Here is a 26107-nt window from a genome sequence, read left to right as displayed (position 1 = left end):
AATATCAACCTCATCAAAATTGTTGTGGGTACGAGGGTTGAGGGTTTTCCTAGGAGTCTAAAAGCAGTGCTGTGGCCCAGTTTCGCTCGTGTGTTGGGGGTGTTCAAGTTGAACGAGTTTTTGGCGAAATTCTTCGTATTATGTTTCACACTTCTTACATTCAAAATATCAATGACACAGCAAACTTTACCCCATCCACCCTCCACCGCACAGCACAGTTCACAAATAGAAAAAAATTGTAAGCTCAAATTGAGTATTGAGAAAAAACATAGACACAAAAATAAACAATGATTTGTAGACGTAAGTCACGATCAGCATGTATATAATATGAAGTGTACAAATTTATACTGACTTACAACAGGATTTGCTAAATTTGGCAGTCAGCCACCCCTTGCCTATTGGCATTTTTTTACCTGCATTTTGCAGATGTAATTACGTTTGAGAATGGCCACTTGATTGTTTCTGTAGTTTACCTCCTTTCCTGCCAAGTCTCCCACGTACGTAGCTCTGTGAGCACAAATACCACACTGTAATGCTGGTGGGCAGGAGTTATTTTTCACTGAGAAAATCTGGGCTTCTCAGACCAGCCAACCATAGAAGTCAGTGCACACACAGTGTGTATCATTGAGGCTGCCTGTTGCAGTCAATGAGCTGTGACTGAAGACCACTCACCTGTGCTGTTTTTAAGACCCAAACTGTGCTTCGCCCACCTATTTAGGCTACCAATTCCACAAACGCCTAGATTGATGAAATCATTCAAATCATTGGTTACGTCAAATAATGTAAATTGTTGGATACCGCATTAATTAAGTGAAGTCTGACCTATGAGTAGTCAAACCAATGAGAATGCCGGAAAGAGGTACATTTGTGTGAAAGAGCAGAGGCAAATAAATGTCAAAGAGAGGTTTTGTTGTTGATAAGTGTTCAAAAATCCACCTGCAGATCTTCCGGTAGTAAAGAAACCCTCTTTAGACCCCTGCTAAAGACCCTCTCACAGTCTCCTGATACCCTCCACACGTGCCATTACTGAAAATGATATTTAGAACTGGACCTGAACCCTTCGCTCAACCTTGAAAGCACAGGCCGGTTTTCCCATCTGTTTGTTGTATTCCTTTGCAATTCCCCTCTGCCTTCCGTATTGTACTAGAGTTCAGCTCAAACATTTTTTATTCAAGGGGTCAGGGAATCATTTTCCAGTTTTTTTCCCCCAATGCATTGGGTTTTTTTTCTCTATGTAAAATGTGCTGTGTGGAGTGATGTCTATCATCCTGCTTGCAAATGGAGTTATGCGGAATAGTGATTGATCGTTTGATTGACGGTGCTTCTGGGCCTTCCCCCCACCCCCAATAATGCAGAGCAAAGATTGATTGATGGACAATACTTCTGGCCCCACCCAGCCTCCCAATAGTAAAAACTAAAAATTGATTGATTGGCAATACCTCTGGCCACACCCCTAACCCTACCCCCACCCCCAGCCCCAGCCCCAGCCCCAGCCCCAGCAGTGGCAAGGGTCACTCCCTTACAAGGAGATACAGGGACTGGTACTCAAAGCACTCCACCTCTGCTAACTTGTTTATGGTTTCCCTTGGGTATGCCTATATGCTGACCCCCATGTCACCCCCATGACCCAAACTCCCACCTTTCACTCAGACCTTTCAGAATGCCTCAAGCCCTAAAAAAAAAATAGTGCAGAGGGTTCTTCTCCATTTACTTCCTGGTCAACAGGAAGTGCGCGGGTCCATCGTGCGATTCCAGAGCTGGCGACCCTTGCCTCCTTTCGCAGTTCTTTGGGCGACCTCCTTCCTTCAGTCCTTAGTGGGAGAGGAGTGGCTCCACGGGAAAGCGTATTTATTAATAAACTTTAATAATAATGAACTTTATTTATACAGCACCTTTCATACAGCAGTAGCAGCCCCAAGTGCTTCACACCAAGGAAATAATAATAATAATAATAAACAGTTAAAACAGGAAAATATAGAATAAAACAATATAACACGAAATAGATACAATATAGACAAATAAAATGGGATAGAATACAATGTAAAATAATAAAATAATAAAATGGGATAAGACAAAACGGGATAGAATAGAATTAAGTTCCTCCCTCCGGCCTCTACCTGGACCTTTCCTCAAAATACACACACAATGATTAGCTCTGTTCCACTGAGGATGCCAAGGTCCAGAATGCTTACACAATTCAAAGCTTCCGCACACGTGAGGAGTGAAGACAAGTTTCAGACAGACACACCAGCATAACGGCCATTTTGTGAACTTCCCATACTATCCACTAGTATCATTATGGAAATGAATGTTAGTGAATGCACCATTGTATTGTAATCAGCAATAAGCTGAATTGAGCAATTACTTAAGTAACAGACTCATCAAAGTGGAACATATATGAAGAAAAGCCATATGGTTTTCCTTTATCAACCACTGGTAAATGAAGGAATGTGACACATTTTAGAGTTTACAGTGTTTACACTTCATAGCTATTATGCAATTTTATGTATTTATGTCATGCACTATATGCCAGCTTTTAATCAACCAATTCACATGGGCCTGGTTGCAGCTGTGACTGTCTTTTCTCTTCTGTAGAAGCAGAACATACCATACTAAACAACATGCATATTTCTGTATTCCTTTCTGCTTGTGTGATTGGAGTAATCTTAACAATATTGCATAGCTCACGGATCATTACAGTGGTTAATTATACAGGACATAGGTTAATTTAATGGGTTGTTCTTGAGGATTTGTATGGCGAATGCAATGCATAGGTGCACAAGAAATGTTCCTGACTTTTATTACAGTCTAAATTAAGAGGTAGGATCCCTTATTTTGATGAACTCCTTTGTCAATGTTATTTTTAACAGTTATTTGACAGTTGGATTAATCAGACAGATTTAATTTGTTGAATATTATGTACAATGTTATAGTTGAATATCATATACATTTTTACATTTAGGCCTGTTATGTGATACATAGTACCACAGGGAAGCGCGTCCTTTGTAGTCGAGGTGTATTAAGGTGGAATTGTTCACCGTAGGCTACGTTTGGAATAAGCAGAGCCATTTTGTAGGCTTTATTAAATGTGTGTACCTGCAGATAGAGAACAAAGCAGAGGAACAGATCTAATTGTCATCAGAGTCATCACTCTCATCTGAATACCTGTTACCTGCTTTCAGGTTAAAGCTGTTTTAACCTTCCTGCTAGCATGCAGTGCCTAGCCTTGTCGGGATCTCTCACAGTGCTTGAAACAATTAACTCGACAGGATGCAGGGTAATAAATATTTCATATTGGTCTCCATTAACGAGACTGTACGCATCTCACGTGGAGAAGATGAAAGTGGCCATGTTCCCGCTGTCTGGAGTGTTAACAGTTGTGTACTTGGCAGGAAAGCCATGATGTAATATTCAGATGGGCTGTCACACCCCTAAGAATGACTGTTCTAAAGCTCATCTAATTCCCTTTTATAGTTCTTTATTTATTTAACAAAGAAGCTTCCTGACGTGCCCAAGCTGGGATGCAACCAGTTCATCCAATTTATTTTTTAAAAAGGCACAGAGAGACCAAGGCATTCTGCACACAGTTTGTATTTCAAAAAGCATTTCATACTTGTCCTACTGTATATTGTGTCTGATATTCTGCAATTGCAAATGTCTGTTTACACGTATATTATGGTATTTGAAAGATACTGTTATCCAGAGCAGCTAATGCAGACTAGGTTTTTTTAAATACAGCCATTTATATGGCTGGATATTTTAATGAAGAAATTTAGGCGTCTTTCGCAAAGGGCACAATGGCTGAACCCCAGCTGAAAATCAAACCCGCAACCTTTAGGTTGCATGCCCAGTTACCTAACTATTATGCTGCACTACCACTCCAGTCACACTTTCTGGTCAGTATTTTCAGATGCTCTGCTCAGTGGTTTGTGATGAAAAATGCCCTTTTTAAGGATTAAAAAAACGACTTTATCCAACACATTTGAACATCCTTGTAATTATAAGCCAATGGAAATTATGCATTATTAATTGCATGTACCAGGCACTTGCTTCTTGACCTCAAATGTGTTTCTGACCAGAGTTTAGCTTCATGTTACTTGTCAAGGTTGAATTATGTGTTACAGTACACTATTCATAGTGGAGCGGGCTATGTGCTTAAGAGGATCCTTTTATGAGTGAGGAAGACCATCCATTCAGAAAGGACCATTTTGCACTAAGTGCTTCCTGTTACCTAAGGATAATGGTGTTTACTGTGTGTTGCCATATTAAATCGCATTCAGAGAAAATAGGTGACGATATTTAAAAAAAAAACATTTAAGATATTAAAATTCCATGTAATGATGCTAGTTTTACTTATAGTATGCTCCGCACCATTGATTGTAGTATATTGCACTCTGGATTTCATGCCATCTTTTCCTGAAACACATTTTGGCTTAAATAAGTAATATACAAGACAAGTGTTTTTAATCGATGCAGTGCATCCGCATGTCCGTATCACCTCCAGGTATTCCTTTAAGAATATTTAACAGTGTAAAATTGTAAGGCACCATACGTCTGACTCGGTTTTTGCCTGCATTTTACTCTAAAAGGATAAAATGTCGTAACACTTACAGTAAAATTGTGGTTTCTCAGCTGTTACAAAGCAGTCAAGCCATTTTGTAAAAATAGGTGTAGATGCACTGTAAATATTGTTTGTTTTTGTCGTCTGCAGTGGCATTTCTTTCTTGATAAGCAAAAGCAGAGAGAGAGCAAAATGAAACAATGAAGTTCGGATGAATGAATTGTAATTGATAAACTCTGTTTCCCGTTAGTTAACCTGTCATTGCAGTGTACCTGTTTTCATGCACGCTTGCTCCTAGAGATGAGACACTACTATAAGGTCAACAATACGAGTGCTTGTCGTTTTAACAGTGATGCGCTCCAGTGTATTGGAAAGACACATCCAGGTAGTGAACACATAGCTGGAAAAGAAAACGGTGTTTCGTAATGGTGCTGGACCCATTTTCCCATGGCTTGGCTTGCCCTCTCATTACATGACGTTACACAGATGCTCTTATACAGAGTGAGTTGGAAGGAAACCACACAAGTGCAAAGTTCACGGATGGGAGTGCAGTCATTTCCCTCGGGGGGGATTTTTTTTGTCCCGAGAGAGACGACCAAGACCAATCGATCCTGCAGCGACAGAACAGAAGAAAGCCCCGTGCGTAGATTTGCTTCAAAAAACTATGGTACGCCGCATTCGGGAAGCGCATTCTGGCGTTTCGTGCATACACTTCTCAGTCTCACGTGGGTCTACGGTGTACACACAGTACACATCCGTCCTTAAAAATATCTTGCTAGAAGGTGTAAATCGAGGGCTGCCCAGCCCTGTTCCTGGAGATCTAGTTCCCGGTGGGTTTTCACTCCAGCCCTAACAAAGCACACCTCATTCAACCGCTGGAGATGTTGCTGAGCTCCCAATTAGAAGAATCAGGTGTCCTAGATTAGGGTTGAAATGAAAACCTACATGATGGTGGTAGCTCTCCAGGAACAGGGTTGGGCTGCCCTGGTGTAAAATAAACTGTTTAAATAAACTGCATGGACTGTGGCAATCAGGTCCAAACAAATGCAAACTCTGTAACAAACCCAGACAAAGTTGACCTTGTCCAGGCAATGTTTTATGCATAACCAAATGGTGTTGTTTATGCAAAATTACCGTTATGTTTGCGTCTTTATTAAAATCTCTTGTGCAACGATAAACTGTAGGCAGCACAAAGACGAGAACAGGTTCAAGACGTTTTCTTTTCGTGTCAAAACTAATTTCGAGTAAAATGAAAAACTAACAAATGCAACAAAATATATGTACGGTGACGCGTATGTATGGTTAATTCTGTGATCTTGGTCTGGAAATACATAATTCACGTTCTGTAGGAACTGGCTATTGATAAGCCCTGGTTTTTATCTCATGCCATTACATCATCTTGTACTTGGAGCTTGTGTTTGGCTGTGTGTGTGTGTGTGTGCGTGTGTGTGCGAGTGTGAATGTGTGTGCGTGTACTGTATGTGTGTGTGTGTGAGTGTGTGTGTGTGTGTGCATGTGTGTGCGTGTACTGTATGTGTGTGTGTGTGAGTGTGTGTGTGTGTGTGCATGTGCGCATGTGCGAGTGCATGTGCATGCGAGTACGTGTGTGAGTGAGAGTTTTTCAAGCTTGTTGTCTGGTCCATTCTCTGACAGGCACAAGCTACAAAAGGCTCTTGTTTTTCCATTTTGTAAATAATTTTATTTATTTATTAATCTATGCTTTAATGAACTCATTTTTTTCCATTATGTAATATCTTCCTAAGGTTGTGTTTCGCAGATGTAAACATTGACTTTGATTTAGCACAAAAAGGCAGGTATGTTTTGATTCTTTTTTAAATCGACTACATTTTATGTTCTCTTAGTTGTATGCAGACATTAAGTCATGGCTCATGTGAGTATTTTTTAAAATTATCAGTCAAACTTATCTAGTCCACTCTAGCAGCTGCCTGGCATGTAGTTTTCCGTCCTCCATTTTGGGGGTAGAATCGACGATTCCCTTTGGCAAACATTCTCAGCTGTCCTTTGGATTTGGGGGAGATTTTCTCCTGTTCTGAAGGATTTTGAAGCTTAGAATTCAGCACCTTGCGTTTCCAGGAAAAAAATTCTCAATGGCGCGGAAGGGGAGGGTCCTCCTCCTCCTCCTCCTCCTCCTCCCCCCGTTACCCTCATTTGTCGCGGCGGCGGCGGCGCGGCGATGGCGGGTTTCCTGACCCCCCGCAGGCGCCGCGCGGACGGGGCGGCGGGGCGGCGGGGCGGCGGCTCCGCACGCGGCCGGTCTCCGCACTTGACTTGGCGAACGGCGCGCGATCGCTCCTTATTTAATTAGCCCCTCGTAAAACCCCCGCGGGACCCTGGAGGAGAGAGAATCCTGCCCTGCTCGGAGACCGCCGGTGGATGTGGAGTCACGTCTGAAAAAGGCAGCGGCAGCAGCAGCCTTTGATCTGTGACGGTTGGGTTGAGAACGTCTTGTGTCAGCGGGATTTTTTCGCTCCTGCGCGGAAGGAGGGGGGGGCAGTCAAAACCCCACCACCTGGGGCCAGCGGGCTTAAAAGGGACGGGGAGGTTCTGATCCAGTCGGACAGTTTTAGACTGATGACCTTGTCTGTTGCCCTTTGAAGCGGAGGAGTGCACCTCCGCTTCTTTGCAGCCACCTGTTCTCACGCACGTTTTTTATCTAAATTACATTGAGTTTAGAGGCCCGGATCCATCTACCTCTTATGGTGTCCTCCGAGCGCTAATTAAGTTGATTGTGGGGTATTTTTTGAAAGATATTTTGAAGCCCTTATTGAAAAAATTCATGTATTTAACCATCACTTTTATTTAAACTCTAAGGAGATTTATTCTGAGTGTGACACGTACAAACAAAGTGTTAAAAAGAGTTTAAAATAGAAATAGCGTTTAAAGGTGTTTAAGCTAGCAAGCTTAAGTGCTTGGTAGTGTGGAATATCACATATGGCAGTGCTTTAATCCATAAGCCATGTGCCTGGATTAAAGGTATTATGGCAACCCTTCCTTCTACTTCCACAATACAAAGTTAGACATGCCAGCTGACAAATATAGATTTTTTTGGATATTGGATATGACCCAGAACTTGTGATTTTATTGTTTCACTTGACTTCCATATTGGGCCTTTTGGTCATGGGCATCCAGAATAGATGTAAGAGTTACTGTGCCTGTGCAATACACTACTAATCATGTATATCAGTTTCAAATTGTGTGCATTAAACACTGCACATGATGTGCTTAAGGAGGAGATTTGGGGGGAGAATGGTATACAAGTTTGAATTGCTTATTTCCTCTTAACATGGCATTGCTTTGTAATTCCATTTTTTAAACATTTGTAACAATTAGCCTGATGGTGAGGTATTTCCTTATCGTTTCATTTGGGATTATATGAATACAGTATGTCATGTCTTTCTTATTCGGTGCTCAAGTGTACATCATCTGACCCACACTTTCTTCATATGTTCCTCCTTTTCGTAGGCAAGACAGGATGTGGAGACCAGTCTGAAAATGGGGGATCCACCTCTATCATTGAGTCGTTTTCAGGTAAATTCACAATATTTTCATAGTGCGCTTCTCACCACAGTACTACTGTACAGCTGTGCACAGTGCGAAATATCAATGTTGGTTTAAGTGAATACAAGCAGAGTGTGTTTTTGTGTGTGATCCAAGCACAAATAAGGAGTGCCTGTGCATGGTTTGAATGCTAGTTAAGACCAGCATGGCATAAACAATGAAACCGACTTCATTTCAACGCACGGGGGTGATTTATAGCCGCCTGAGCAAAGGCTATCTGCTTCCGTGATCAACAATTACCTGCTCCCCTCCTGCCGAACGTGACACGGACGCTTAGCCGTCCGGTGCGGCGTTTCCGTGAATCGCACCGCGCCGAATCGAACGCATGAAATTTCCTGCACACCTGCCCCGCCGTAGCGCCAGCTGCCCGGGGGGGGGTGGGGGGGACTGGGGGAGGGGGCGGGGGGGACATTCTCCGAATGGGTAATATAAGCTTAAGGCAGGGCCGGCCCGCGCGTTGTAAATTACCCCTTTCGGAGAGGCAGACTCCGGGAAGCCCTGACTATTTATCGCTGGCCCGCGGAACCTCGCGCGGAGACCTGGGCGCGCGGAGCTCCTGTGTGATAATTGAATTATAATGCGGCGGCGACGGCGATGGCGGCGGCGGCTGCCTTTTTTTCTTCTTTTCTCTTTCCTTTTTTATGCGTTCGGCGGTACCGCGCCTCGAGGAGGGGGTGGAGGAGGTGGAGGAGGTGGTGGCTGTGTGGGACGGCTCCACCGCGGCGCCGAACGCCGAGCGGCGCTCACAGCTCGCGGGCCACGCCTCCCGCGGGCACCTGGGACACGGGCGGAGCCGGCCTGTGGGGTGCAGTCAGCGTCCCACCTGAATTCGCCATCTGAGGCTGGGGGGGGGGGTGGGGGGGGGTGTGAAGCACAGCACCTGCTCCCTCTTCCTAACAGCAATATTTATATTTAAAACAAATACATCATACCTTTTAGAAAAATGAATGGAATATCAATGCTCTGGTTACATGTAATATAAAATGTATGCTTCAACATATAAGGCTTTTGTCGGTTTGCAGTAATATCAGCCTGGGCTGTCCCGCAGAGCTTTAACAGAGCGGTGATTGGAGTTAATGACGGTCAGATAAATGAGGAATAAGGGGCGGCTTTTTAATGCATGATGCAGCGGTAGGACTGCGGGGGGGAGATGCTGTAGAATGTGTGCGTCTGTCTCTCCTCCTCACCGCGCTGTCTGATTGCGAGGCTGCGGTGGAGCTGAAAGGGAAGCGGGGGAAGCGTCAGTCGAGCGGAATTGGCAACCCGCGACGCGCCGGCTCTCATCGCGCTACGCGCGCGGCTGGAGCGGCGAAGGTCAGGGCCGCCGTGGCGACCGCCGCGGCCGCCTCGTTAACCGCCTCGCCCGGCTCGTCTGCCCCCCCCCCCCCCCCACCCCTCCCCGAACCAGGCGAGAAGGCTGAGCCTACCCTAATGTTCTCCTGCCTCCTCCTCAGCCCTCCTAATAGGGTCCCAGAAGCCTCTCCTTCTCAGGTTTGTCCCAGAGGGAGAGAGTGAGGGTTGGGCAATTGGGGGAGTGGGGGTTGGGGGGTTCCTCATTAACTTTCCCAACAGAAATAAATATATAAATAAATAAATACATAAATAAATAATTAAATAAACAAATAATTAAATAAATAAAAAGGACATCATTACAGTCTGAGAGCGTCATGCTCACTTAATTATCTTCTGCCCAGACTTCGGAGGCAGTCCGCTCCTGTTCCCTCGCTCGGCTCGTTCTCTTTTCACGAGTCCTAATTGATGAGTTTTTCCTCCTCGAAAACGGGGGATTAAATGATCCGGATAAAAGGAGGTTTACTCTAGCGGCAAACAAAAATCGCGCACCGCGGACACGCAGGTCTTGAGAGGTTGTTCCTGAGACGCGCACACCGAGTGATGTTTAAATAAATAAATAAATAAATAAATCCCTGCCTCCCACCATTCTCACAATGTATCTGATATGTGTGATGCTCTGGCAAAAAATGGCTGCTGTGCATCAGCCAATATTGGGCTATGTACATATTGGTGCTTATTGCAGTGAGACACACACACACACACACACACACGTACGCACACACCAATTGCTTCGAGATCTACATGGAACGCCGTTTAATGCAATCCCTCATTACCATTAACATTTAGAGATTTACAGTGAGCATATGGAGTGAGTAATGCCTCACAAATTTCTGAAAATATGAGCTGTTTTTGTGTCTCCCTCCGCCCCTTAAATATGTCTTTTTTTCGGTGAAATACCGCGGCGAGCCAGGTCTGGCATTTCTCCTGCGGCGCTGCTGATTCTAAACAAAGCTTACGATGGAAGAGAGAGGGAGGCAGATGCCATCAACAATAGAGAATCTGAGCTTTACTCACAGTGTGTAGAATGCAGATGAGATGATACTTTCTTCCTTCAGGTACAGTAGAAATAAAAAACCCATGTAGAGGGTGTTACAGATGTATGCAGGAGTATTTGTATATTGTACATGTACATGGTGGCTGTAGGGGTCAGATTGTGCCTGGTGGATTCGAGCTGACACAAGCCTCCTTATTTACAGGAAGTGCCATTGTTGGACTTTTAAAACACAGAATTTACAGTTTCTCCATCTGGTTTTTATAATACATCTGCTCAAATATGTGAAGAAAAAATCCAATTATGTTTTATTGATCATCGAAACTATCTGGGGGCTTTGGCCTTGGATTTACGAGGCGAGGGTGCAGACGTGATCCAGACCAAATCAATCAGGGTTGTTTCATCTCGTCCCTGGGGGGGGGGGGGGGGGTCTTCTTCAGCCTGCGCCCCGCGTCGTCTGTAGGTGTTCCGGCATCTTCCCTTAGATCTCGTAATAAACGTGATAATGCCGTTCCCTTGAAGTCAGGCGAACGTCAGATATCGGGAGGGAATGAGAAGTGGTACTGCCCGTATCGGAGTGGTACCAACGTTTTCTCCCTTACTTTTTTTCGCGCGGTGCACATTTCTGTTGAATGTACTTGCTGATGGAAGTCAAACCATGGCGATGTGCGCCGTAGATGTGGAAGATTGTTTATCGGTGCAGGCTTTAACTCACCGACAACGGCGTTGCTTTCGCCTTCAATTTAACACCCAGCCAGTCTGGTGGGGGGCGGGGGTTGGGGGGGGGATTTGCCGTTTATGTGTTTTGTATGTTCTTGTATGCTGCTTGTGATGCTTTTTTTGTCAATGTTTGCTTTTTTTTTTTTTTTTTTACTCATTTGTCTGTGCTTATGTGTTATGTAGTATGCTCTTTTATGTTCCTTAAACCATCAACCTGCCCAGGGACTACCGATGAAAATTAGCCTGCATGGCTAAATCTGGCACATTTGCATGGGTGCATCTAAGTTCTCGTGTTTATTAATGTGCATTGTCCCTTTCTTAAATAAAAAACAAACCCTAAACCTTGAACCTTAGAACTCGGGGCACCTTCCTGTCGTTGGCGGGGCTGGCGGGAGAGGACACCGCGGCGGCGGCGGCGGCGGCGGTGTTATTGAGATGCGCGGCGTCTTGCGCGGCTGAAGACAGATTGTCATTAACTCTGCTTAACGATCCGTCTCCGGGACGTTATCACCCTGCGCTCCGGCGCCTTTCCGCCGCGTGTGCAGGTCCGTCCGAAAATCGCAGCGGCGGGGAGAAGCCTGCAGGAAAAGGGGAGGAGGCGAAGGTGAGCCAGACAGCCAGACACTGTATTTGCTCTGCTCATATTTATATGAGTAAAATATACACGGTTGTTTGGCTCATGTGAACCTATTGTCTCTTTTTCTGTTCAAAGAGGTAGGCCCATTTTTATTTACAAAATCTGACTGTTTAAGCAGCTCAGCGTGGAAATAATGTTTTTTTTTTCTTTTTTTTTTACTAAATTAACTCTAGCTGTGGCTCTAAATCCTGAAAATGCGCACGTTCTCTTTCCGTCTCTCTCTCTCTTACTGTAGTCATTAGCTGCTTTTTTAATTACTTACACTAATGGGGCAAAAAATCACTTCTGTTTTTCCCTGGAATTCAATTTCTATCATCCTCCATCATGTCATAAATACAGGAAGATGACAAAATTAAAAAATATTATAAACATATAAGTATGGAGAGGAATAACTGAATACACTTGTCATTTTCATTTTTACTTAGGCACCACCAAAGGGACTGTCATTGCTACGGCCCTGATGACATGCACCGTTGTGTTGCGAAATCTCAATATCAGATCGAAGCTTTTAACACTGGTCTGACATTACCTCAGGACGCCTAGCACCTCCCCCTCTTCGCACCTGCACTTCCAGAACACGTCTCCTCTCTGTTCTGGCCCCACGATGGTGGAATGACCTCCCTGTGGAGGTCAGAACAGCTGAGACTGTGACCCATTTCAAACGACGACTGAAGACCCACCTCTTCAGGCTGCACCTCTCCCCATCCCTTCCCCCCCTGTAAATGACTAAACTTAGGGTTGTAACTAGGCAGCTGTTTAATAGGTGACTTAGTTGATGCGCCAGTCTTAACGACTACTTGTATTTTTATTTATTTTTATTTTTCCATAGATTGCGTTGTTGCCGTTCTCGTTGTTAGTGTTAATCAGTTTAACCACCAGGGTCCAGGTTGAACTATGCGGTTGTTCCCTGTACTTGGACCGGTACTTCTCTCTAGGGGTTTCGTCATACTTGTTCCTGGTTATGGTTATACACTTTGTTGTACGTCGCTCTGGATAAGAGCGTCTGCCAAATGCCTGTAATGTAATGTAATGTAATGTAATGGTCTGGCACATTGTCAAGTGAACCCCTGTGAACTGGAGCCACGGTCAGGTGTGTTGTTTTCCGTCGTTAGCATGGGACGCTATATGCGTGCACGTGCTGTACGTAGAGTCTGTGTACATGTAGTTTATTGCATGTCGTATCGTATATCACTGCGTCCTTTGCGTCCATTGCTGGCTGTCGCCTTTTTCCTCAGAAGAGAAATGGGTCCGAGGAAGCTGTAATTTTTCTAAAATTCACTTCCCTCCACTTAAACATGTTAACAGGGCAGGGATGTAATTACAGTCCAGTAATTCAATACATTGGCAGGCCCGGGCATATTATGCATTGTACAGTGAAGTATAGCTCACGCCCTCCTAACAAGCATTAATGACACAGAATCTGACGGGGAAAGGTGGGGGGGCGGGGCTAGACGGGGGGGGGGAGAGCGGTGTCCTGGGCATTCAGTCTTTTATTGCAAAGGACAAAATTAAAGTCGGTGTGGGGGGGGGGGGGGGGGGGGGGCATTTAGTGCTGAAATTAATGGAGCGTGTTTTTGCAACTGCTGAAGGGAGCCTGCTGCCTTCCTCCACACCCTCGATTCATTTTACTGCCCCCCCCCCCCCCGGTTGGTCAAACCTCGCAGAGACTGTGGCTAATCTAATGCTAATGTGATTTAATACCGGTGTGTCCTTGTGGCAAATGAGGTGGCAAGTGCAAGATTCCACAGCGCTTCAGGATTTATTAGACGCTTTTTTTTTTTTGGGGGGGGGCGGGAAGTCAAACTGACAAATTGAAAAGACACCTTCCCTTTCAGTAGAACTTTCTAGACTGAACAGGTGGTCATTTCCTCTGTTCAGTTTTCTTTGTTTTATGTGTTATTTTTTCGCCAACAAATAAATATAGTTACAGCAATTATGCAAAGAATTTTAAATTTCTCTAATAGTGCACTTGCAGGGACTTCAAAGATCTGAAGCCTTACACAGGGTTAAAACGGCGTTTGTTAGGCAGACATTAGGGAAAATTAATATACAGTAGAGACCCATTAAAATCTGTTTATTTATTAGAGATCATACATATGCACATTTATGAGTAGTGGTTAGTTTGTGACCTGCAGTTACCCTTCAGAGCACAGTGCAGTTTTAAATGTTATTATATTTGTAGCATACTTGCTGGTTGTTTAATTTTTGATGTACATTTTCAATAACCATCCATCCATTATCTATACCCGCTTATCCTGGGCAGGGTCGTGGGGGGGGGTGCTGGAGCCTATCCCAGCAGGCATTGGGAGAGAGGCAGGAATTCACCCTGGACAGGCTGCCAGTCTATCGTAGGGCAATAACTATAAAGAATAATTTAAAAATAAAGTGTATTGATCTATAATGCTATTTAAAATGCAGTAGCATTCAGCTTTAATCATTGTGCCATATAGTCACCAGGCTGCCGTCAGCGCTGTCTCTTCAAATTATGTGATATTGTTGATAGCTCAGTACAATTCTTAGATCATGATAATGTTTTTACCAGTTAACTGGTGTCTGGCTAAAGCTTCTGACTAAAACATATTGCACCTGAACAATTTAGGTGAGATAATTCTGACCTCGTAGCAAGCCACAAATGTGTTTTAATAATTAAATGGTGTTCAAGGTTCACATCTTCATTCCACATTTGAGGTTGTGTTTACCAATTCTGCGACACTGAATTAGCATCTGGGCTCTTAGGAGGGCAAATTCCTGCCATCTCTGAAGTGGCATGGTGCCTTTACAGCACTGTATTAACCTTGAAGGTTTCTAACAGCTTTTGTGCTGGAAGCAAGCTTTTCGGCTACATGTGTCCATCACTTCCCCCCTTTCCTGTGTCTGTTGTATGGTAATGGGTATTAAATGGCATTTTTAACAGTTTTGATTCCAATGTCTTAGGGTGCCTGCGATATATTGGTGGCCTTGTAATCCTGCCTCTCACCCAATGCATGCTGGGATATGCTCCAGCACCCCCCTCCACAACCCTGCCTAGGATAAGCGTGTATAGAAAATTGATGGATGGACGGATGTTTTAGGGTGCTTCAATATCCAGGACAAGCTGTGAGCAGCTATGTCAACATTGTCTTGCTCCTGAGAAGGATCATCTTGTCATCCTTCACCCCCCCCCCCCCCCCCCCCCCCCATTCCTCTCAGCTAAATCGGCTCTGTCAGAGATCAAAGATTGTCTGGATGACAACAAAGATCATCAAGTGAAATGAGCGAACTTTCCTGCGTTTACGCTGTACGCGAGACGGTGTTCCAGTACGCAGGGGAAAAAAAAAAAAAAACGCCGCCACTCGCAAAACCTAATTAGTCCTCGCAAAATTAAAGAGCCCGCAGGATCATTTGAATTCCGCGTGTGCGTCTTCTGTACATTTGTTAAGGCTTTGACGGGTCGTTTATGTCTATTAGACGAGTGCGAGGGACTTGTCAGGCTGAGCAGAATACACTGCTGCGTCGGGGAGCGGTTCCGGGCTGGGCGGGAAAGTAATGGGCGAAATTAGAATATGGTTTTCATCACCAGCCCCCCGCACCTCGCTTTCTCATCCCGACGCCATTCTTTCGGGGCATAAAAGCGAGGCATGAATGCCAGGGACTGACAAATGGCACATCGTCTTCCGCAGGTTTCTTAAAATTCCCATCACACGCTCACAGTCAAGTAATGCGTTCTTCTATTCCGTGGTAGAGAAATAACCGGAACTATATCCAATTTATTTTCAGATAATCAGAAGTTTTTTCATTATATATATATATATATGCATGATATATATAATACACACACACACACACACACACACACACACACATACATATATATATATATAATTATTTTATTTCATTTTTTTTTTTGTCACAATTATGTCTCCTTTGAGGACCCAGGGACATTACGTGGACATGACGTAAAACCTCACGTGGAGGCCTTTCAGTTGTGCAAACAAGGAGCGAAGCCCTGGTGCGCGTAATGCCGTGGGCATGTGAAAACACACGTCTTATTTCCGCCTCTCTCTCTCTCTCTCTCTTCCCATTCTGCCGTTCTGTGTTTTCAGAACGAGTACCCACAGTCCCGCAGTCTGCGTTGGTTCCGTCAGGCTGGAACAAGGCGGCACGAAGCAGAGCGTGTAGAGTTCGGTATTATTATTTTTTTGTACAGCTCGCTCCTCCTGTCCGTAGTCCCTGATATGAGAGGAGAGCGCAAATGTAATGGTTCTCTGCCCGACTGCCTGTTACATTACTTAGTTTCCAGGGTCATTTATTTCTGTTAGCAAGATGGAGAAGCGGCTTTTTATTTCCCCCCGTTCAAATTATTGCATATGGAAAATCGCTGTCTTGGATTATTTGCGCTTAAGTGAAATACATAGACCATGTGATCTTCATAACAGGAATAACGGTAGTACACCTCCTAGTTTTGCTCGGCAACAACTCCATTCTGGTGGAAATGCAACACATGTGAATTATACTAATAATAATAATACTACAGTTATCATTGTTGTTGTTTTTATTATTTTTAATAATAATAAGAAGAAGAAGAAGAAGAAGAAGAAGAAGAAGAAGCATAAACAGCTTTGTCCAACAGTACTAAGTACATTTTTTGATAAATTGCAATTTATCAGTGAATTCGAGAGTGGTCTTTCCTTTGTGGGTCTTTGTGCCCCCGCCCCCACCCCCTGCATCCCCCCCCCCCCCCTTCAGCACCTCCAGTGCCTCCTCATTTGGTAGTGCAGCCTGTGCTAAGAGCTTGCCCAGCTGTCCTGCTGAGAAACCAGCCAAAAGGTCTGGCGCCCGCTGCGGCTGGGGAACAAAGGCTCCGGGAGGCGTATGGAAAATCATAAGTAATAACGCAAAAGCAAAAAAATACTTAAGAGTCCATTTTGAGAAGCGGTCACTGCATTCTCGGGCTCTGCCCGGTGATTTGAGAGGAGCTTGAGGGAGGTCTGCGCTGAAGGATTTGAGACTTGCAACACAGTAGCATTCGCTCCTGAGCCCACAAAACGAAAACAGGCACAATTCACACGAGGCTTACGTGATTTACGTTTCAGCTTTTCGGTTTTTCGCAACGTGATGAGAGCAAGTTTCCAACTGGTGACCGTCCAAATGGGGCTTATTGTTATTTTGCCACGCCAATGCGGCACTTCCAGACACCTCAAATACCTGCCAGTTGGTTTTATTTTACCTCTGCACCTCATGAAAAGGTGATTAATTCAGGGATATTTTACATTTACCGAACACACACTAGGTCAAGGAACCGTGCCTCCTTAGCCAGTTAATAAGGAGGAGGTTGACTTGTCTGTACTTAATTTAATATCTTCAAAAAAAAATAAAGCAAGCTGTCACATCTCGTCACCTTCGGATTAAGGTGATCGATACCATCACACCCCTCTCTTTCGGAGATTAGACCAGATCAATTTAATTTAATGAAAATATTACAGCTTATAGATCAGCCCATAAAAGGGCAATAACGGTTTATGCCCTATTATTAGGCCCCCCGTCTGTACGTGTTATGGGAATCTGTCATGTCCTCCGTGGCTGTGCGGCGCTTCCTTCTTCCGCACACGCACTTGCAGTTCCGCGTTATGTTTATTTCTTTGCCGGCTTATTATCCCGCAACCCTCCTCAGGTGATTAGTGGCTTCTAATTGAGTCGGCTGTAAATGAAAGAAAAAAAAAAGATAATTAACTGACTTTTCTGTTGTGTGTCGAGAGGTCAGATTACCTCGACTCTCTGCGGCAGTTTTAGGGGGTGGCGGGGGTGGGGGGGGGGTGTAGGGGGAGGGTGGGTGTGGGGGGTTGTAGGGGGTGGGGGGGTTTAATGACACGCCTGCTGCTTGGTCCCAGAAGGATGGGGCTAACCTTTATCCAGCAGTTTGTGTTATAATTGTCCTAATTAAAAACCACACGCGGGGGGTCAGAAAGGAAGAGACCCCCCGCCCCCCCCCCTCCCTGCTTCCGCCGCTCTGTCAGCCTGTGCCGTAACGATCTCCTTGGCTTCGCCTCTGGAGTAACCGGGAGCCTTTGGCATGGCCGGCCCCTCCAGCTGTACAGGAAATTATGGGCTGGCGAAAGGGGAAAGACACGGGCTCAGCAGATTAATCCCGCCAAACTGAGGTTGGTTTTTTCCAAGGGCAAGTCATTGCAGGCGATTTGAGTTAATGCGGGGGAAACCAGAGAGGCCGGTGCCTGTCCAACAACAACCTGGCTCTGAACTTCGTGCTCTTAAAATGCGATTATTATCATCTCTGTTTATTTACGTTTCTCTAAAAAGCAATCCATTCGGAGGTGAATTTTTAAGGCCGGTCTGGTTATGTGTATATCCTGTAAACTAAGGTGAACATAAAAAAATAATTAATTTAATAATAAAAAAATAATAATTTCTACAAATGAATTACCAAATTCAATTGCCATTTAATTTCCTTTGCTCGTTATGCAAGTTAATTAACTTAAATACGCGAAGCAGTGTGTGTGTTTTTTTTTTTTTGCGGTTTCCGTTTTAAATCAAGTGCGTGTGGCATTTCCTAAAGCCGAAAGTTGTGATTGCGTGGAGTGACCTCTGCTCCGCTGTGCAGTTAATTGATCCTCTGCGTGGTTTAATTCCGCTCTTGTCCGCTTCAGTCAGTGAAATTTCCATGCAGGGTGCATTAAGTAAATGAGCTGCGCTACGAGAGAATGCGCTCCACGCTCGCATAAAGGGTACTCAGCCACTTTGCACTTCCTTAAATGATGCCGTACGCAGAGAATCTACGCTCGGTGGTTTCCAAGGCGACAAAAAAAAAAAATAATAAAACTTTGGTGACGCAAAACAGCGCCCCGGCAGCCTCTAATTGCACCGAACGCGAGCGGACAAAAACAGCGAGGGAGATTATTTTTGCCGTAGATATCGATTGGAAATATAAATGTAGATGGATGTGTAGGAAAACCCTTGATTTGAACAGTAATTGTAAAAGACTGGGCAGGCCAAGTCTGTAATGTTCGTGTAAACAGAACTTCCCTGCTCTGGGGCAGTGTGATTAGCCTGTGTGTTATGTCTCGGCTGGAAAACAACACTGGTCTGACTGAACTGTATGAGAGGCCTTTGGCACCCTTCATTGGTCCTGGTGACATGAATGTACTGCTGGCTCTATAAACACGAAATTCAGTTCAGTTCAGGGTTTTTGTGTTTGTGCTTATAGTTCATCAAGTGTTTATCCTTAAGCTTGTACTTTTTTAAATTGAAAGATGAAAAAACTTTTGTATGCCCTGAAAAACTACAATGACCTTATTTATTGTTTCAGAAACGGGAAACTTGGCTCTGCCGGAGGAAGAGTCTCATTCAGCCAATCAAAGAGTCGAAGCGGGTCAAGCAAAATTCCAGAACCTCATGCTGGCCCCTCCCCCTCCTGACTATAAGCCTTACTTGGTGATGGACGAACTGGAGAAGGTTCTAATTTCAATGCTTATCTTTCCCGAACCACATTTGCATGTTGTTTTCTGCACGGCCAATTAGGCCAATTAGAGGAACATTCCGGATTTCACACCGCGCCAAATGCCCCAGCTGTTTTAGCCAGGTGTTTGGTTAACTGCATGAGGGCAACTACCACATGCTGCGTGTTCTTTGTCATTGAAATATGAGGGAATCTAAATATTCCACATTTCTGAGGACGTCCCTCGCCCAGAGTATGCTAGTGGTGAGGAGCAAGCAATGGAGTGCCATGTTTCTCCTGGAATTCAGAGCAGATTGTGGCCTGTATTCAATATATATTCATCTTTAACTTTGACTTACAAAGTTTTAACACAAGCATTACACCTTTTCTTCAGAAACTCAGTATGGCAAGCCGGCGTGTCTCTTGCTCAATAGCGTTCTAGACGGCACATGCTTGCTGGCCTAGCATGGAATTGTGTGTCAGTAGCTGGCCTGTTCTAAGAGATGCATGGATGGCCAGCGCAGGCGCACAGTGACAGTTTGAGAAATAGAGAGAGAGAGAAAGGGGGTGAGAGTCTGGTGATGGTGGCACAATCCAACAGAAGAAACATTATTTTAAATGTTTCCGTTGGCTTGTATACTCTGGTGTGGAAGTATTCGTGGGTGAGCGAATGTCCGATATCACCTGCTGGAGTGGAGTCCACGGGTGATATTGAACATGGGGTTGAGCTGCACATTTATGCCCACTCAATTCCAGTCACAGGCCCTGGTTTCAGCACAAGCTATAGTTTCTTTTTATTAGCACTTACAGTAAATTCCATTACAATCTTAGACGCTCTTATCCGGAATGACTTGCATTTATAATCAGTAAGCGTAATCGTACCCAAACAAATAATTTGTATTTGTAACAAAAGAAGGTACCTCTAGACAGGTCATATAGCTTTACACAGCTATAGCTGTAACATTGTCCTGGTACATGTATGAGTACGTTAAGCAGAGACTTGGCTAAGACTTAATTAAAAATAATCATTCTTATATAGTTTAGTGTGAGAATGTAAGTGATGCCATCTGGATTACACAATGGAAGATCGAACATGTAGAACACAAACACTGGTGGTGACGCATTCTGTTGTGTTTGATCACTGCATGTTAGCCATTTCATATCTTTGTGTGATGTGCTATTTGTTTTTTGTGCATCTGAAAAGATAAAGGCTATTTAAAAAGTATGGAATCCAGATTCCTTTTTTGTCATGCCCAGTCTGGGGACCTCGGTCATATGATGGTCTGGACATGAGTCAACTTTTCGTTCTTTCTGTTTTTCAATGAAGGTGTGTGCCTTTTTTTCTTTTTCTTTTTTCATCTTTCAGCAAAAAGCTGCCAAGAAGCCAGTTGGCAAGGGCCCTTCAGAAAAACTGCCATTGTCCCAAGAGAAAAGCTCCGACAGCAAGTAAGAGCCCGGTCTTTTGTGTGCAGATGAAGGCGATCATTTTATGGACACGGGGTTTAATAATGATTAAAAGGGCCTTTTCTTTCTAGTGTAGTGTTGGCCATTGTTGAAACATGGTGGCTGCACAGTCACAGCACGGCAGCTGACGGTTGTCTGAAAGACTGGGCTTTTCAATCCTTCCATGCTTTTATGCAGAACCTTCAGTTATGACTCATCGGTACTGTAAGTACCCCATTCCTGCTGTACATTTCAGATTTTACATGGGACCCTGGTGATTACTCAGATACTCAATATATGAGTGCTTTCAGTGTAGGTCCGCTTCGATACTCTAGACCCAGGTGTTCCAGTGGGCTAAGGAGGCGGGGGTGGGATCTTACCAAAATTAGCCTTGCCTATTCGGACTTATAGGATGTACAAAGAAAGAAGAAAAAAAAGAAAACAACTAAAGCGAAAGAGCTTTTTTTTCTTCCCTTTTTCTATTTGTAAATGTCAACGACAAGAGTCAGCTCTTGCTCCTAACGAAACAACGCTTAATTGTTTCCACTCCTGACAACACACGTCACAAAAGCCATAATGGCAGGGGGCAGACCCACCTGGAGAATTCAGAGGATAATTAGACAATAGCACTTCCTGTTTTCATCCTGAATGGGTACTTCTGTGTTCCACTGTGATCTCTGTTGGCCTGTTGAAAGTTGTCATGGAGTCGAAAGCAGTAACTAGTCTCACTGGTAACCAGGAGGATGTGCAAATAAGGTTTGCTTTGTTTTCTTTCCCTTTGTAAATTTTGACATTATTCGCACATTATTCTACGTAGCTTATAGTTGCTGTCCAGCTGTGAAGGAACTTAGGAAAGCATTTTAAAAGGCTGAAGAAAAAACAATAACAATAAGGGATGCAAAAGAGGTATTGCAGAAATCGTATGCACATTCTTCATGTGCAATGCCCGATCATTTATTTTCTTGTGCTCTAAAGTGCAAACGGTTGAAAAGCCTTCCTGTCTTTGGGACTGCAGCATCCCGTGTTGAGTCAGTTTTACAGAGATCTAAAGGTACAGGCACTCGATGTACTGAAATATATTTGAATGAAGATCTTTTAATGGTTTCAAAGAAAATCAGGCTGACAGCCTTACAACCACGCAGACAAACAGAACTAGCTTTAGAATTTTTTGTTGTTGTAGATTAATAGCAGATTTAGGCTCGGCTGTGCATGGAAACGGGGTCAACTCCCCGTGCGCTGGAAAATAGTTTGATCAAATAGTACAGGGCTCGATCAGCACTCCTTTAAGAATTCCTTTCCTCAACAACCGTTCGTGAAATTGCGTTCCTGACATCGAGGGAAACCGTAAGCAAGGCGCGTGTTGTATGTGCGGAGATCACCGTGGTAACGCCGATTTGTATCGATGCAGATTAGACGACCCTTGCGCTTGGCTCCCACTGAGGTGTTGCTTACTTCGTAACAGTATAGCAGTCGGCCGTGCCCGTGAGCGTTCAGAGATTCTTTGATATTTTATTTACATTGTTGAGTTTTTCAGCAGAAGCCTTCTTCTCTTCCTCTGCGCCTTTCGTCGAAGGCGTCACGCGCACAGCTGAGGAAGACGAGCGCTGGAGCGGGAAGGGCGCTCAATTTTCGTGGCATTGTCGCCGGCCGCAAAGGACGCTGATTTTTTTTTATTGCCGGCGTTTGCCGAAGCAGACGGTGCGGTGTCAAGAGAGAGGAGAGTTCGAACGGCTCTGTTTTTTTAGCCTCCATTTTCATTAGCTCCGTTTCAAAAAAAAGCCCACGTTCTGCGCTGAAAAGATTGGTTAATCAATCACACAAATGTTGCCAATCCACTTCATTGTATTCAGAATCATCCCTATGGTATTCGTGCAACGGTGACAGGCTGCTGCGAGCAGAAATTAGTTCTTTGTTTGAATTTGAACTGTGCAGCTAATTCTGAATGGCTCTTTTAAGGAGGATCACCTTGTTTTTGTGCACATTGTTTTTGTAGACGGGAAGCCGGGTTCGGTTTTCCCCTTAAGCTAACAGGAGACTAGCTGTAGAGGTAGTTATTTTGCTCTGTGATGATGGCATGTAGCCTGTTAGCCTGTATTTAGCATAGCATCATAGATTCAGCTTCACAGGACCAGAACAGGCTCCTGGCTTCATCGTACAGGCCTTTCCACTTGATTTAAGTGGCTATTTTTCTTCTGGTCGTCATCAGAATAAATGTCTCATTCACATGGCTGAGAAAAACACTTCCTGGTATGAAAGTGGTGTTGCTTTGTTTGTGATTTCATTGGTTCCATTTTGAAGAGCATCTCTTTCCTTTGTTGTAGTTTCCTTTTTACTGCTGTGGTCACATGGTATGATGGTTCTGTGCCGAGCTGTTCTGCAAACCTGTGTTAACACCCTGATACCGATCTACTCTGCTGAAGAGCCAAAGGACTTGAATATGAGAGCTTTTCTTGGTTGCTCGAACCCCAAAGATGGGTGTTCACCCCTCCCTGTTTTTGAAACCCCACCGCACAGCATGACAATTAGGGCTGTAATTGAGGGCAATTATTTTATTCTTTACAGTCTTTATTTCAATTTTGAATTATTGCATTTTTTCACAATCACTAATGCTTGTAGTGATAGACTCCAAATGTCTTCAAGCCACTTCTTTCTCACACTGAAGTCTGCATTCCGCTTGCTGGAGTCATTGGTGTCTGGTGAAGTCAGGAGAGGTACTTCTGGGCCATGAGGCTGGATATGCTCTGCTGAATACAACTGCCATGTTGGGTGATGCCATTGATAGTCATCCATCTCCCGCTGGCTCTCCTGCTGGCACTGCCACAGGCACGATTCAGTCTGGGCTGTATGATGATCGCTAGACTGAGCACCTTAGTACTTTAATTGGAGCCCCGTCCAGGAACAGACCGTTTAACTCTGTCTCAGCTTATGATGGAGGGCTGTTCCTGACCTTTATAGGTGCTGCGACTAAGCCCACGCTTTCTCCCATCACAGATCGTCCTCTGATAGGTTGCTTCATTTGTAGAATTAGCAGACAAAGCTAATACCCTCAGTTGAAGCACTAATTTGTTTGCTTGCATGAACCGTGAACCTATTTAAGTAGTAGGAACTTTATAATGGTAAATTACATTTTTTAAATGTATTCAATGAGACCTGCTACAAAGACCAGGGTTGGGGTCAATTCAATTTTAGAGTCAGTCAATTCACATACACCCACGCGCAGCTGTGCACATACACCTACATACACCTGCACATATACACCCACATACACCTGCACACATACACCCACATACACCTGCACACATACACCCACATACACCTGCACACATACACCCACATACACCTGTACACATACACTCACATACACCTGCACACATACACCCACATACACCTGCACACATACACCCACATACACCTGCACACATACACCCACATACGCCTGTACACATACACTCACATACACCTGTACACATACACTCACATACACCTGCACACATACACCCACATACACCTGCACACATACACCCACATACACCTGTACACATACACTCACATACACCTGTACATATAGACCCACATCCGGGTATACATACACGCCCACATACGCGTGTACACGCACTCTCACACACGCGCGTATGCCACACAGCCCCCCCCCCCCGCCTCCCCCCCCCCCCCAGCAGCCAGCCTGTGTTCGCCGGGACCGTGCGCAGCCCGAACAGGTGGCGGGATCACGCGGAGCGGCTCGGCGGGACGGGAGCGCCCGTCATTATCGGGATTTACACGGCTCAGTCTGCCCGATTCCTCCCTGAGGTTCTGACGCTAATTCATTCTCATCTGGCCCCTACGCCTTTGTAGTCTCTCCCTCCTGCGTGCCCGCACCTGCGCCGCTTCCAGCCTGCTGCCTCCGACTGCCCGACGTCGACGCCCCGTACGTCTGTGAGAGAGGGCACGGCCTCGCCTCGGAAGCCCAATAAAACCAATCATTTTGGATTTACGTGCCCGCAGGTGGAATTCCTCATCACTTATTTACTCACACACACACACACACGCCGAGTTAATCATTTAGTGGTGCTTAAGTACAGGTATGCAGTCCCGCCTTGGAGCATCACATGTATGCATGACCTTAGGCCAGTGGCTTTGATCTTTTATTTGCCTCCATCTGGTATCTGTGAAAGCTGTCGAAAGGAACTCAAAGACTAGTCAGAAGACACTCTGGTGGGCTTTAAGTAAACAAAATATTCCAAGGCAACACCTCAGACCTTTGAGTCCGGGTACTTGGCTTTTGTGCGGAGAAGTTACTACTCTGAAAACTGTAGGAGGAATGTTGCAGAAAGCTAAACCAAGCAGAAAGTGTTATTACTTTATTTCTTCCATATTTGTCTGACAGTTTTAGTCGTGGCAGTTGGCATGTGAAAGAGAGAGACATGCAGCATCATTATTTGTTTCTTTCACTGTTGCATTTTAGATTGTCGCACATTTTTTCAAGCCACGTACAATTTGAAATCATATCAATAGGTAAATGAAAATATACAGTATGTTTCAATGATGATTTAGGATACTTGCAATGCATTCAGGATAACTATGACAACATGAAGACTAATAAGACTTCAAGACCTTTCCTAGTAAACATGGTATGCAATTTTCATTTTTTGCTACTGACTCATTAACAAAAAATATGAAATGAAACGGTGTTTCCAGTTCACCAGGTTTAATTCTCTCCATGCCTCCATGGTCCAAAGACAGGCGCTGTGAAGCTTATGTCAGTCGGTCTCCATGCCTATCAGATGTGACAAAGCCCACTCACCCTGAAAACGAGGAGAAGGGACTGAAAGGGAGCTTTTTTCTTTTTTGGATTTTTTTTTTCTTTTTCTTTTTCTTTTTTTTTTTTGAATAACGGCAAGAAAAAACAAGGAAAAGAAACGGGTCTGAAGAAAACTCGGCCGGCTGCAGGGTCCATTGTGCGGACCGCCTGTGCGTTTTTGTCCACGACCACCCACTTTTATTAACGGTGCAATTAAGGGCTCAAAGAACAATGCGTTAATCAGCTGTTGCTTCAAGGCAGATGAAATCGTTACATTTTTTTCCCCCTCTGTACTTTTTACCCTGTTTGTTGAAATTCAGGTGTACAGTAGGACATGCCATTAATAATGATTTATGTTAAAATGTTGTTTTTGAATGCACAATCTTTTTATAAATAAATTATAAACGATTTAGTTGTTGAACTTAGCGTTCACTAAATTTTAATCATAGAATTCAAGATACAGTAAATAACTACCGTTACACTTTATATGGATATCACTGTTCACCTTAAATCTTAAAATTAAAGTGTTACCCAACACATAAAATATATTTTTTTTTTACTTTTCTCCATCGTCAAGGCCCAAAATGGATGCTGCC

General features: G+C 44.3%; 1 protein-coding gene across 1 annotated transcript in view; it reads left to right on the top strand.

The window, feature by feature from the left end:
- The window catches only part of LOC118207560 (MORN repeat-containing protein 1-like), a 70785-nt gene that overhangs the window by 16343 nt on the left and 28335 nt on the right, over window positions 1-26107 (top strand). The window contains exons 11-13 of the mRNA XM_035381257.1: window positions 8045-8110; window positions 19142-19287; window positions 20637-20716. Coding sequence (XP_035237148.1) covers window positions 8045-8110; window positions 19142-19287; window positions 20637-20716 — 292 coding nt within the window. The remainder of the gene's footprint in view (window positions 1-8044; window positions 8111-19141; window positions 19288-20636; window positions 20717-26107) is intronic.

Source organism: Anguilla anguilla, chromosome 11, assembly GCF_013347855.1.
Source record: "Anguilla anguilla isolate fAngAng1 chromosome 11, fAngAng1.pri, whole genome shotgun sequence".
Classification (NCBI taxonomy): domain Eukaryota; kingdom Metazoa; phylum Chordata; class Actinopteri; order Anguilliformes; family Anguillidae; genus Anguilla; species Anguilla anguilla.
This window is presented reverse-complemented; position numbering and strand designations above follow the sequence as displayed.